At 42.5% G+C, this 12,571-nt stretch overlaps 1 protein-coding gene across 2 annotated transcripts in view; it reads right to left on the reverse strand.

Annotated features, from left to right (window-relative positions):
- The window catches only part of TDO2 (tryptophan 2,3-dioxygenase), a 229,866-nt gene that overhangs the window by 135,011 nt on the left and 82,284 nt on the right, over positions 1-12,571 (reverse strand). For both annotated transcript variants that reach the window (XM_078776977.1, XM_078776978.1), the window contains one exon: positions 7,902-8,013. In XM_078776977.1, the coding sequence (XP_078633103.1) occupies positions 7,902-8,013 (112 nt within the window). The remainder of the gene's footprint in view (positions 1-7,901; positions 8,014-12,571) is intronic.

The following is a 12,571-nucleotide window of genomic DNA, read 5'->3' on the forward strand; positions in this document are numbered from 1 at the left end:
TTTCTTATAACTGTCTACCAGTCTCTGACATCAACTGGGAGAAATTTTTGCCCACTCCTCCATGCAGAATTCTTTCAGCTGTGCGATGTTTGAGGGGTTTCTTGCATGCACAGCTCATTTCAAATCCCCCCACAACATCTCGATGGGATTTAGATCCGGGCTTTGACTTGGCCATTCCAGAACTCTCCATTTCTTTCTTTTCAGCCATTCCTTGGTGGATTTACTGGTATGTTTAGACTCATTGTCATGTTGCAAGGTCCACCTTCGGTTGAGCTTCAACTTTCCGACAGATGGCCTAACATTATCCTCAAGCACCCTCTGGTACAATGAAGAATTCACAGTGGATTCTAGGATGGTGAGCTGCCCAGGCCCTGATGCAGCAAAGCTGCCCCAAACCATAATATTTCCACCACCATGCTTTCCAGTTGGTATCAGGTTCTTGTGGTCCAATGCTGTCTTTGGTTTTCGCCAAACATGTCTTCTGGTACTGTGGCCAAATAGCTCTACCTTTGACTCGTCTGTCCAGAGCACATTGCTCCAGAAGTGCTGGTCTTTGCCTCGGTGTTCATTGGCAAACTTTAGTCTTGCCCTGATGTTCTTTCTGGACAGCAAAGGTTTCCTCCTGGCACACCTCCCATGTAGATCAAATTTGTGCAGCCTCTTTCTAATGGTAGACTCGTGCACTTTGACATCAATAGTGCCAAGAACTACCTGTAGGTCCAGTGATGACATTCTGGGGTTCTTAGAGACTTCTTTCAGCATCTTGCGGTCTGCTCTCGGCTGAACTTGCTGGGGCGGCCTGGCCTGAACAAGTTGGCAGTTCTTTGGAATCTTCTCCACTTGTAGATGATCTTCCGGACAGTCGATTGATTGATTTCAAATTGTTTGGAGATCTTTTTATATCCCTTCCCAGACATGTAGGCATCGATAACCTTCATTCTGAAGGCCTCAGAGAGCTCTTTTGATCTAGGCATGGTGACGCTGCACACTTCAACAACAAAGAGCAAACCAAACGAAATGTCTGAGGTTTAAATAAGACAGGTTCCTCCAAGATCCTCTCTAACGATGTTCTAATCATTTGCACCTGAGCTGGTGCACCTGATTCTAATTTTAGGTCTTTGAAGTAGTGATAAATGTAGGGGCGTACTTACTTTTTCCACATGCGAAATTTGCATTCATGTTTATTTAAATTATACAATGGACTACAAAATGTAAATGTTTCATGATATTTGTTATATTATATCACCTTTATCTATCAATATTGTTGAAATGAAGATCAAATAGCTGTATGTTGAAATATGTTGCAAAAGTCAAAACTTTACATGGGGTGTACTTACTTTTTCACATGACTGTACCTCCTCCTCCCCACCCTCCTCTTCATCCTCCCTCTCTTCCCCTCACCCCTCCCAATCCTCTTCCTCCTCCCACTCCTCTTCCTTCTCCCATTCCTCTTCCTCCTCCCACTCCCCCTCCTCCTCCCACTCCCCCTCCTCCTCCCACTCCCCCTCCTCCCACTCCTACTGCTCCCACTCCTCCTGCTCCCACTCCTCCTGCTCCCACTCCTCCTGCTCCCACTCCTCCTCCTTCTACTCCCCCTCCCCCTTTGGAAGCAGAACATGAGGCCTCCTTTATTAAACCACCAGCTACGCCTTTGAAGCATGACATTGATGTAATGGACACGGATCGGTGCTCAGACTATGATTCGGACGGAGCCTCGTCGCTTGCTTGTAGTGGCAGCACCGAAGTGTGGAACGATCCATTTTTTTTCCCCAGGATTCGGAGAGTGATTGCTCCTTAAAGCCGGACAGCTTGGCGTGACCGATTCACAAGTGTATCACCTCCGGAAATGCATCCATAAAGCAAAGAAGGAGCTGCAGACGTAGACAGGCCGAGCTTCTGACACACCCAAAAACTCTATGGCTTTCTCTATAACGAGTTTAAACATTAATGGGGGACGCTCTTCCATCCGTAAAGCCGAAGTTAAGCAGTTTGTTGGGGCAAATCACATTGATGTTTTGCTTTTACAACAAACAAGATGCAGCTCCTCTTGTGCAAGTGAATGGCAAAGGATAATGAAAGGAAAATGGTTTTTTAGTAGTCTGGAACACCCTAGGGCTGGGGAAGCTGTTTATATACAACCTTCCTTTTGCAGTCCTAGTGTTGTTTTTAATGAGATTATCAAAGGGTATTTGATTTCACTCACACTGGTATTAAACACACTGTACTGAACGTCTACGCGCCGAGTGATAGCACGGACAGACTTGCCTTTTACACGCACTTGGAAACTTCTCTTGCACACATTGATTTTAACGGACTTGTTTGCTTGGGTGGAGATTTCAACTGTACGACAGACTCCGCCATTGGTCGTAATGAAGAGGAACCTCACCCAGCAAGCACGGTGCCTTTGTTGAGAGCTTTGTCTAAGTATTCGCTTGTCGATGTTTGGAGAATCCGCAATATTTCTGTCCGCCAATACACGTGGTGTCGGTGTTCAAACGCCCACCTATCACTTGCAAGATTGGACCGTTTTTACATCAATAGTGTTTTTTGAATGTTGTGAGCAATATGGACATTGTCCCGAGTGGCTTCTCAGACCATCACATGGTCGCACTTCGTATTCACCCACCAGTTCGGAATCGTGGTGCTGCCCACTGGACCTTCAATGCAAGCCTTTTGGACGACCAACTGTTTGTTGATGCCTTTGTGTGTTCTGCAAAGCCCTGCTCCAACCTAAACTTTCCTTCCCCTACCTTGGACAATGCCAAAGTGCAGATAAGATCTTTTTGCCAACAATTTGGAGCTTACCAAATATGACTCTGCACTCCAGTCCTTGGTTTCCAAAGAAATATTATCCTTGCAGTCCAACCTCTCGGCCCCCAGTGATGAAAGAACCAACCTTTTGCTGGCAAAGAAAAAAGCTCTTCTTGCTGGGCTTTGTGCAAAGAAGTCAGAGGAGCGCTGATTCGTCTCCGAATGGAGAACTTGTCACCTGGATACCTCTTCTAAGTTATTTTTTGGACTGGAAGCTCAAACAAAGAGAAGTCAGCAGATAACTTCATAGTGTAGCAGCATAGCAAACCTGTTGTGCATTTTGTGATACAAGCACCAAATTTGGCACAAATGTACATTAATATGTTGCGAACATTTTCAGATATTGGGCCACTTGAAATTCCGTAATTTTTTTTTTCAAATTTTTTCAAATTTCGTAATTTCAAATTTTTCGGGTGACACCGACACAATTTCGGTCTTCGAGGCCGGCCGATATAGTGGGGCGGCTTAGCCCAAATATTCAAAAGAATTGTGCATTTTGTGATACAAGCACCAAATTTGGCACAAATGTACATTAATATGTTGCGAACATTGTGTGGTCAGCAATGAAGACGAGAGTCTGAATTACATGTATGCAAAAGACCTTGTGAACCAGTGAAGCAAATACACGGGTAAGCATGAATTAAATCTAGGGCATGATATAATTTCCATGATGTTTACCTCTACACTCAATGGTGGAAGGAGGTAATGTTTTGATCCCAGCTTGTCTGTATGTCTGTTTGTCTGTTAGTCCACAAAATTCCAGACAAAGCTTGTAGTAGTGGTAGTTGTAGTGGTAGTGGTGATAACAGAAATTGTTATATAGAACTGAACTTATATTATTATTATATGCAGAAAATAACTTCATTTCTATATGCCCTGCAGTGGACAGGTTAATTGGTTTATGCACTGAAGGGGTCACCCTGGTGTGCACTGCTGTGTTCTGCCTCACTGAGTTGTTCAGGTATGATGTACTCAGCACAAGCTTCCGGTCGGCCCGGAGGTGGGGGTGCGGGGCCTGTCACGGAACGTCAAAACAAACGGCCTGCCGGGGCCGCCCAAAAGTCGGGCGTGAGGGGCGCGTCCACTAATGGAACGCCTCTCGCTTCCCAGATCGAGGGCCACGTGGTCAGGAGAACCTCGTCCCTTCCGGTCACACTTTGCCTATCGGCCGGCCTCGAAGACCGAAATTGTGACGGTGTCACCCGAAAAATTTGAAATTACGAAATTTGAAAAAATTTGAAAAAAAAAATTACGGAATTTCAAGTGGCCCAATATCTGAAAATGTTCGCAACATATTAATGTACATTTGTGCCAAATTTGGTGCTTGTATCACAAAATGCACAATTCTTTTGAATATTTGGGCTAAGCCGCCCCACTATCAGTAAGAACAAAGGAAGGAAGGATAACGCATGATCAAAAAGATATCAGAGCCTCACTTAAACACTACTTCTCTGAACTTTATCATTCTAGGAACATCGACAACGAAGTTATAGAGTTGTTGACTTCTTCCTTACCAAACTTGTCAGAATCTGCAGTCCTACAACTGGACAAGGAAGTAACTTTGGAGGAACTCCATGCTGCTCTACAAACTTTACCTTCTGGTAAGGCCTACGGCCTGGATGGAGTTCCTACAGAACTTTATTAAACCTTTTGGGACCTCCTGGGGCCAGAGCTACTTGAGGTTCTGATGGACGGCCGACGATCAGGCTCACTGCCGTTAAGTTGCCGTAGGGCTGTTCTCGCCATTATCCCAAAAAAGGGAGACCTTCAGCAACCCCACAATTGGCATTCCATTTCACTGCTTTGTGCGGACTACAAGATACTCTCCAAGGCTCTCAACAACCTGGCTCAGAGACGTTATTGGGGAGATCATACACCCAGATCAATCTTTCTGTGTCCCTAAAAGGACAATTCATGACAGTATATTTATTGTGCATGACATGATTGATATCTGTTCTCTCCAACAAAGAAATGTTGGCTTGGTGTTCTTAGATCAAGAAAAGGCCTTTGATACCATTGATCATTTTAATCTTTTTCTGTTTTAAGAGGGTTTGGTTTTGGGGAATATTTTATCTCTCACGTACAGCTACTGTATAATAACTCTTTTAGTCTCCTAAAAGTTGACAACATTTTATGTCAGCCTTTCCTAGTAGAGGCATTCGTCAAGGTTGCCCTCTTTCCGGCCTCCTGTACTCTCTCGCGATAGAGCCTTTGCTCATTCGGTTGCATGCATGTCTTCTCGGTTTCCTTCCCCAACCGACAGCGAACCCGTTTAAGGTGATTGCTTATGCAGACGACCTTTGCTCAATCATTCACTCGGATGAGGACGTCTTGGCCTTGGTCCAAAGCATTCAATAATTCAGTTTGGCAAGTTCCGCAAAAGTGAATTGGAAAAAGAGCAGAGCTCTCTATCTTGGTCGGCAAAATGGCGCCACTCCTCCGTCTCTACCTGAGCAACTCGGATGGGCATGGGATGGAATTTTTTATCTATGCGTCTTTCTTGGCACTGAAAACTTCATTTTGAAAAACTGGGAATCTCTAATAAATAAAACTGAGAGGCGGCTGCTCAAATGGAAGGGCTTACTCTGTCAACTCTCGTATCGAGGCCAAACCCTCATTATAAATAACCTCGCAGCATCAATGCTTTGGCGCGTTTTTATGGCACTGCAGCTCCCGGTTTTTATTCTTAAAAAACTACAATCTATTTTTATTGACTTATTTTGGGGGAAAAAGCACTGGCTCAAACCTGGTGTGTTAAACTTACCTGTTGCTGAAGGAGGACAAGGCCTGATCGCCATTACCAGCAAAGTGATGGCTTTTCGCCTCCTGTCGCTTCGTCGACTGTTGTATACGGACGTCTGGTGGAAGGCCTTGGCTCACTGCCTGCTTCGGCAGGCACGGAAACTCGGCTACGATCAGGAACTGTTCCTCATTGACACCAATAAAGTAGATATTGCATCAGTCCCCCTGTTCTACAGGAGTGTGCTGGAGGCATGGCAGGTGGTTACCGTTTGCCATGATAACCGTAACTATTCCCTTGAAATGTTTTTAAACGAGCCAATCTTTTTAAACCCCATTTTTGAAGGGGTCTGCAGTGATCGCACCTTTATGCAAATGTTTATTGACGTTGGATGCACCAAGGTTAAAGATTTTAGAACCCCTCCTCCTTACAAGTGGAAACCAGCTGCTGACGTCGCTGTGGCCACTGGAGTTAGGTCCATTCGGGTCATTGGGAGGATTTTTTCTGTGATTCTGCGCTTTTTCAAGCAAAGCAGGCTAAAATGGGCTCCACAGGTGGAAGCTGGCCCACTCTCATCCCACCATCCTTTTCTAGAGCTTTTGCTTCATTTCCAAGGTTTCACCTCCTTTCATTTGATGGGAAAATCTTCTGTTTATTGTATGTGTGTTAAAACCCTTGTTCCCGATAGACCTGCAGAACCACAAGCACATTGGAGGAGAATGCTCCAGACTACTGATTCCACTTCGATCAACTGGCTTGCTATGTACAAAGTACCCGTCGCCAAACGCTCCGGAGACTTGCAGTGGCGACTGGCACATTACATTTTACCCTCCAATGTTTTATCTCACCGTATATGTTCCGATAACACAGAATCGTGTCCCTTCTGCGGTGCCACAGAAACCATTTTTCACATTTTTATTGATTTCTCTAGGTTGGCACCCCTTTTTACAGTTTTATCGCGTGTTATCCAGGGGCTAGGCCTAGCTTTTACTCATTGTGTTTTTCTTTTCGGTTTTAGCATCTCCCGCCAGTGCAAAGATGAATGCCTTTTAGCCAACTATTTGTCCTCTGAAGCAAAGCTCGCTATATACCTGTCAAGGAAACACAAAATGTTGTGATTCTGTTTCTGTTTCTGATGTTGTTCACCTTTTTAAAACCTTGGTCACATCACGTGTACACGTTGAATTTAAATCCAGTGATTGTACACTGTTTTCGCAGCGGTGGTGTGTGAAGGCATCTTTATGTGAACTTGTTGATGGTGTTCTTACATTGAATTTATAATTTACCTTTTTTGACCTTGCAGTCACCTGCCTGTATTTGTTTGATTTCCCTTGTACACAACGATTCCTAGCAATAAAGAGGAACCAAATCTTTCTCTTTCTTTCTTTCTTTCTTTCTTCTCTCTCTCTCTCTCTCTCTCTCTCTCTCTCTCTCTCTCTCTCTCTCTCTCTCTCTCTCCCTCTCCCTCTGCCCCTCTCCCTCTCCCTCTGCCCCTCTGCCCCTCTCCCTCTGCCCCTCTGCCCCTCTCCCTCATCGTTCTCCCGCTCCCTCTCCCTCTCTCTGTATTTAGCAATATCGGTGAAAAGCACTGGTTATTCGAGTTCATGATCACAATGACATCAAATGTCATTCTGAAAGATGCAGGTGCTGACAGTAAATGAACACACATTTGCAAATGAAGTCAATACATCTGGCACCATTCATCAAGTATCCATGTATGGCAACTCTCACTCCTAAAGATTCTGGCACCATTACGATACTGCTGAGCAGACATGGAGTTCTCTAGACTCTTGTGCACACCGTGAAGACCCTGTGAGACCTAGAGGTCCAATTGGATGTGCTCACCATTCCAATGAAAATTATGTCTTTATGTTGAGATTCGGCCAAGTAGTTCCTGGGATTGAAAGGGTTGACCATTTAAGGGCCTGTTGCTCATTCCCTGGCCTCAACCCCGATGCTACCAAGCTTCTTGCCCTAACTGCCCTCTCTTGAACTTATCTGACCCCACCACCCCCCCTCCCCCACCCTCGTCCACTGGATTTTACTCCCATCCATGTCTCAGCTGGGTCAAAAATCAGTTCGGAATTCACGTTTTTAAAGCTACGATTGCATAGCGCTGGTGCCTGGTTGGATAACAAAACTGCACCTATTACAACGCCATAGCTGAGTTGGCTAGACACTCCCTCCCTCCCTCTCTCTCTCTCTCTCATATATATATATATATATATATACGGCACTGATCCAGACCATTATTGACCGCCATCTGATGGTAACAACCGCATTATCCGAGTGGATGCAGCAAGATTTGAAGAATGTGTGTGACACTTTGGAAAAAAAATTAACGAAGTACCTTTGCACATCATTTGTTCGTGTACTTTTTCATCAAAGAGAGAGGCAAAAGTCTCGGCCTTGGATTGGAGCTCTGACAGTTGATGTTCACGCCTCTCTGCACTTGCATTATGCTGATGGGATGGAAAATATTGATATGTTATAGCATTTGACATCACATTCACTATTTTATTGATCACAAGCAATGCATCATCATAGGAATTGTGGTGATTTGACAAGGGAGTCCACGAGCTTCTTCACAAGGAAGCTTGAGATGTACACTTAATGCAACTTGTAAAAAGACTATTACTTACTCTGTTTCTTATAACCAATGTGCACTGCAGACTCGTATCCACAATCATAACACTTAAGGAACGCATCACTAATACCCTCTCAAATGTCATTTTAACCTGAGAAATTAGCAGCAATGCCAAGTGGAACTTTATTTATCATAACATTTCAAATGGAGTGAATTACCTCCGCCACCGAAGGTGGACAGACGTTATGTTTTCACCCCTGTCTCTTTGTCTGTTTGTCTGTGGGCAGCATCTCAAAAGGTAATGTACGGATTCGGACAAAACTTGGTGGACAGATTGGGTGTGTGACAAGGACCGGTTCCGGTTCTGGATCTGAGAATTTTTCAATTTTTAAAATGATTCTTCAACATTGAGAGATAGAGCCAAAATATATATGTAGAGCACAATATCTCAAAAAGTTGTGGATGGATTATAAGAAAACTTGGTGGATGATTAGGGTAACGAGCCAATTAGATGTTGGTTAAGGTCCGGATACAGATCCGGCCTATCGGTGGGATACACAACGTAAACTGTTCAGCCTGGCGGAAATGTGTGCTCTACCGAGCGCTATTATAGTTACATTTGCACTATTATAGTTTTCGGCTGACAGGATGGATGTCCGAGACTGAGAGGTATGCTCAGTGGAAAAAAAAAAAAAAAAAATCAACACAGTGATATTCCGGTCACATGTCAGAAACATCAAATTGCTCGTTCGTGGGATTCCGATTCCGATAATGTATTTTTATCGACCTTGAATGATATGCGACTTGGCTAAAACTCTAAAAAGGAGAATGTAAATGGGGAAAGAAACAACCACCAAGTATCAAATCCATGACTCTGTGAGACACTGAGACACTCAATAACTCCATTTGTAAAAATACAAAGGTTCACAGTTTCATAACTTTCAGACATCATCTTGAAGGAAGTGTGTTTTTACAAGCTTTCACTGCTTATCATTCTCGAAGGCTATTTATGTTTTTAAAGGCACCATTCTAGATGATCCATCGGTAACATTCCCCTGATATCCTCTGGAAGGTGATGGATGACGTTCTCCTGAGAACGTGAGAGTTTATGCACTGCCAACCATTTCCTTTCACTAACATGAATTCCATCGTGACGGAATCACCATGTGCACTCTAATTTTGAACATATAAGGTAATTATCTTGAATGCTAAGAAGAGCAGAGAGAATTCAATTATATGTATTGAACCAGAACTGTCACATGACTACAGACGAGTACTACTCTCAGTGAGGCTTACCCCGGTTAACAAAATTTGTTACCCAGAATAGTCTTGTGACGGAATCTCACTATGTGGACATGGTAAACAGACTAATGAGATTTGATATAAAAACTCTGCTCTGTTAGTGAACACAAGGTCTAGAAAAAAAAATTTGGACGTCAACAATAGTACTGCTTTCCTATCGCAGTCTTATTGGTAGAAACTGCAAACTATAGGTGGCAGACCAGGTAATGTGACGGAATCACACGTAATGTGACGGAATCACAAGTGCACTTGTGACATGTTAACACAGTTGAAATGACAAAGTATTCAAAATAGGATACCAGGATACCATAATCTCCACCACCATAATTACAACCACTGCCACCATAATCCCCACCACCACCACAACAACCACCACCACTGCTTTAAATTCCTCTACTAATTGGCCTCCATGGTGTTGTTGGTCAAGTGACTAATTGTTGTAACCCCCTCTTCAAGTGGTTTTACATCTTTACATACTAAACTAAAAGCTCTTGAGGAAGCCTGTAATGCATTGCGCGCTGGACAAGGGCCTTATTGTGTAACATACAAGCATGTGCATGTAGCAGGACAAGGACCTTATGATGTAACATACAAGCATGTGCATGTAGCAGGACAAGGACCTTATGGTATAACATACAAGCATGTGCATGTAGCAGGACAAGGACCTTATTGTGTAACATACAAGCATGTGCATGTAGCAGGACAAGGACCTTATTGTGTAACATACAAGCATGTGCATGTAGCAGGACAAGGACCTTCTGGTGTAACATAAAAGCATGTGCATGTAGCAGGACAAGGACCTTATTGTGTAACATAGAAGCATGTGCATGGAGCAGGACAATGACCTTATGATGGAACATACAAGCATGTGCATGTAGCAGGACAAGGACCTTATGATGTAACATAGAAGCATGTGCATGTAGCAGGACAATTACCTTATGATGTAACATACAAGCATGTGCATGTAGCAGGACAAGGACCTTATGATGTAACAGACAAGCATGTGCATGTAGCAGGACAAGGACCTTATGATGTAACATACAAGCATGTGCATGTAGCAGGACAAGGACCTTCTGGTGTAACATACAAGCATGTGCATGTAGCAGGACAATGACCTTATTGTGTAACATAGAAGCACGTGCATGTAGCATGACAATGACCTTATGATGTAACATACAAGCATGTGCATGTAGCAGGACAAGGACGTTATGATGTAACATACAAGCATGTGCATGTAGCAGGACAAGGACCTTATGATGTAACATACAAGCATGTGCATGTAGCAGGACGACAAGGACCTTATGATGTAACATACAAGCATGTGCATGTAGCAGGACAAGGACCTTCTGGTGTAACATACAACCATGTGCATGTAGCAGGACAAGGACCTTATTGTGTAACATAGAAGCATGTGCATGTAGCAGGACAATGACCTTATGATGTAACATACAAGCTTGTGCATGTAGCAGGACAAGGACCTTATGATGTAACATACAAGCATGTGCATGTAGCAGGACAAGGACCTTATGATGTAACATACAAGCATGTGAATGTAGCAGGACAATGACCTTATGATGTAACATACAAGCATGTGCATGTAGCAGGACAAGGACCTTATGATGTAACATACAAGCATGTGAATGTAGCAGGACAATGACCTTATGATGTAACATACAAGCATGTGCATGTAGCAGGACAAGGACCTTATGATGTAACATATAAGCATGTGCATGTAGCAGGACAAGGACCTTATGATGTAACAATAACATACAATTTGTTGTGAAAATTGTTGTGAAATTGTTGTGAAATGAAAGGGGATTATTAAATGAAAGGGGAAAGTTATCACTAACCAAAAATAATATTTATATTATACATCGTCAGTGGAGTTATAAAACTATTGGAAGTTCGATGGCAATATATTGTGATGCCGTCACATTAACTGTGATTCCGTCACATTGACTGCGATTGGCTGACTGGGTAATTTCTTGAGGAAATCACACAGAAAGCTTGTTTACATGATTACTGAAGAGGTTAGACAATCATAACTTCATAACGCCCTTGCTTGCAAATGAGAGGTAAACAATATCGAACTTGTGTGACGGAATCACAAAATATGCACGCTTTCTCCCTGTTGGGCAGAGCGTTTGCAACAATCCATTTTTGACTGAAAATCTACCGTTATTGATTTCAAACTGGTGTCTAAGTAAACTAAAGATTATCAATAATGACATACATAACTTTGTGTCCATATCAGATGTGGACTCTCAAATCAGAGATGATGTGATTCAGAGATGATGATGTGATGATGTGGTCAGAGAATCTCTCATCAATCAGATGATGTGATTGCATCACTCTCAAATTCAAAAAGCGCACTCGTCTCAAGCTTGTTTACTTCCGGTGTCAAACGGAAAAGTTCATCCCTTGATACAAAACGAAATTAAAAGTTAGCGTTTCTTTTTGTTTATAACCAAAACCTACGAGATATATGGCACAATAAAATCAGCACAAGGAGTATAAATTAATGGATTTAATTTTTTACACGTGGGTGACGATTTTCATGGAATTTTTTTTTTTTTTTTTTTAAATTTTAATTTTAATTTAATTTTAATTTAATTTTAATTTAATTTAATTTCAATTTTTTTTTCTATTTTCATGCTAAACGTGTTCACTACTTACATCATTGCATCAAACTTCAACAGCTGTTTACAATATTACTCTCGGTTGTTTGGTTCCCAAATTCTCATTAGTTGTACACAAATTAAAGTAAAAAATTTGAAACGACCTGCAAATACAGTTTTATTCCAATTCATTATTCACTCAAACTAACGACTCTCAGGTGTTTCACCAATGTATCTGAAAATAGTCAATTGTGTGGCATTTCTGAACGTGGAACTCCGTGCAGTTAACACACAAACACTCATACGGCTCCATCGGGGTTTCCTTGTTTGTTTTTTTTGTACTTTGTCCAACTTACTTTTCTCAAAGGACCAATGCTCCATCCACTAATTGGGTACGGTAATTTTTAAGCGAAGATTTCCAAATATTTTCTCACTTTTATTCACATGCTGCTTATACACATCTGGTAGGAAATATACTTTGAAAAAGTGGCAAAAATTAATCCAGTATATCAC

This window comes from Myxine glutinosa, chromosome 4 (assembly GCF_964187855.1).
Source record: "Myxine glutinosa chromosome 4, kmMyxGlut1.1, whole genome shotgun sequence".
Classification (NCBI taxonomy): Eukaryota; Metazoa; Chordata; class Myxini; order Myxiniformes; family Myxinidae; genus Myxine; species Myxine glutinosa.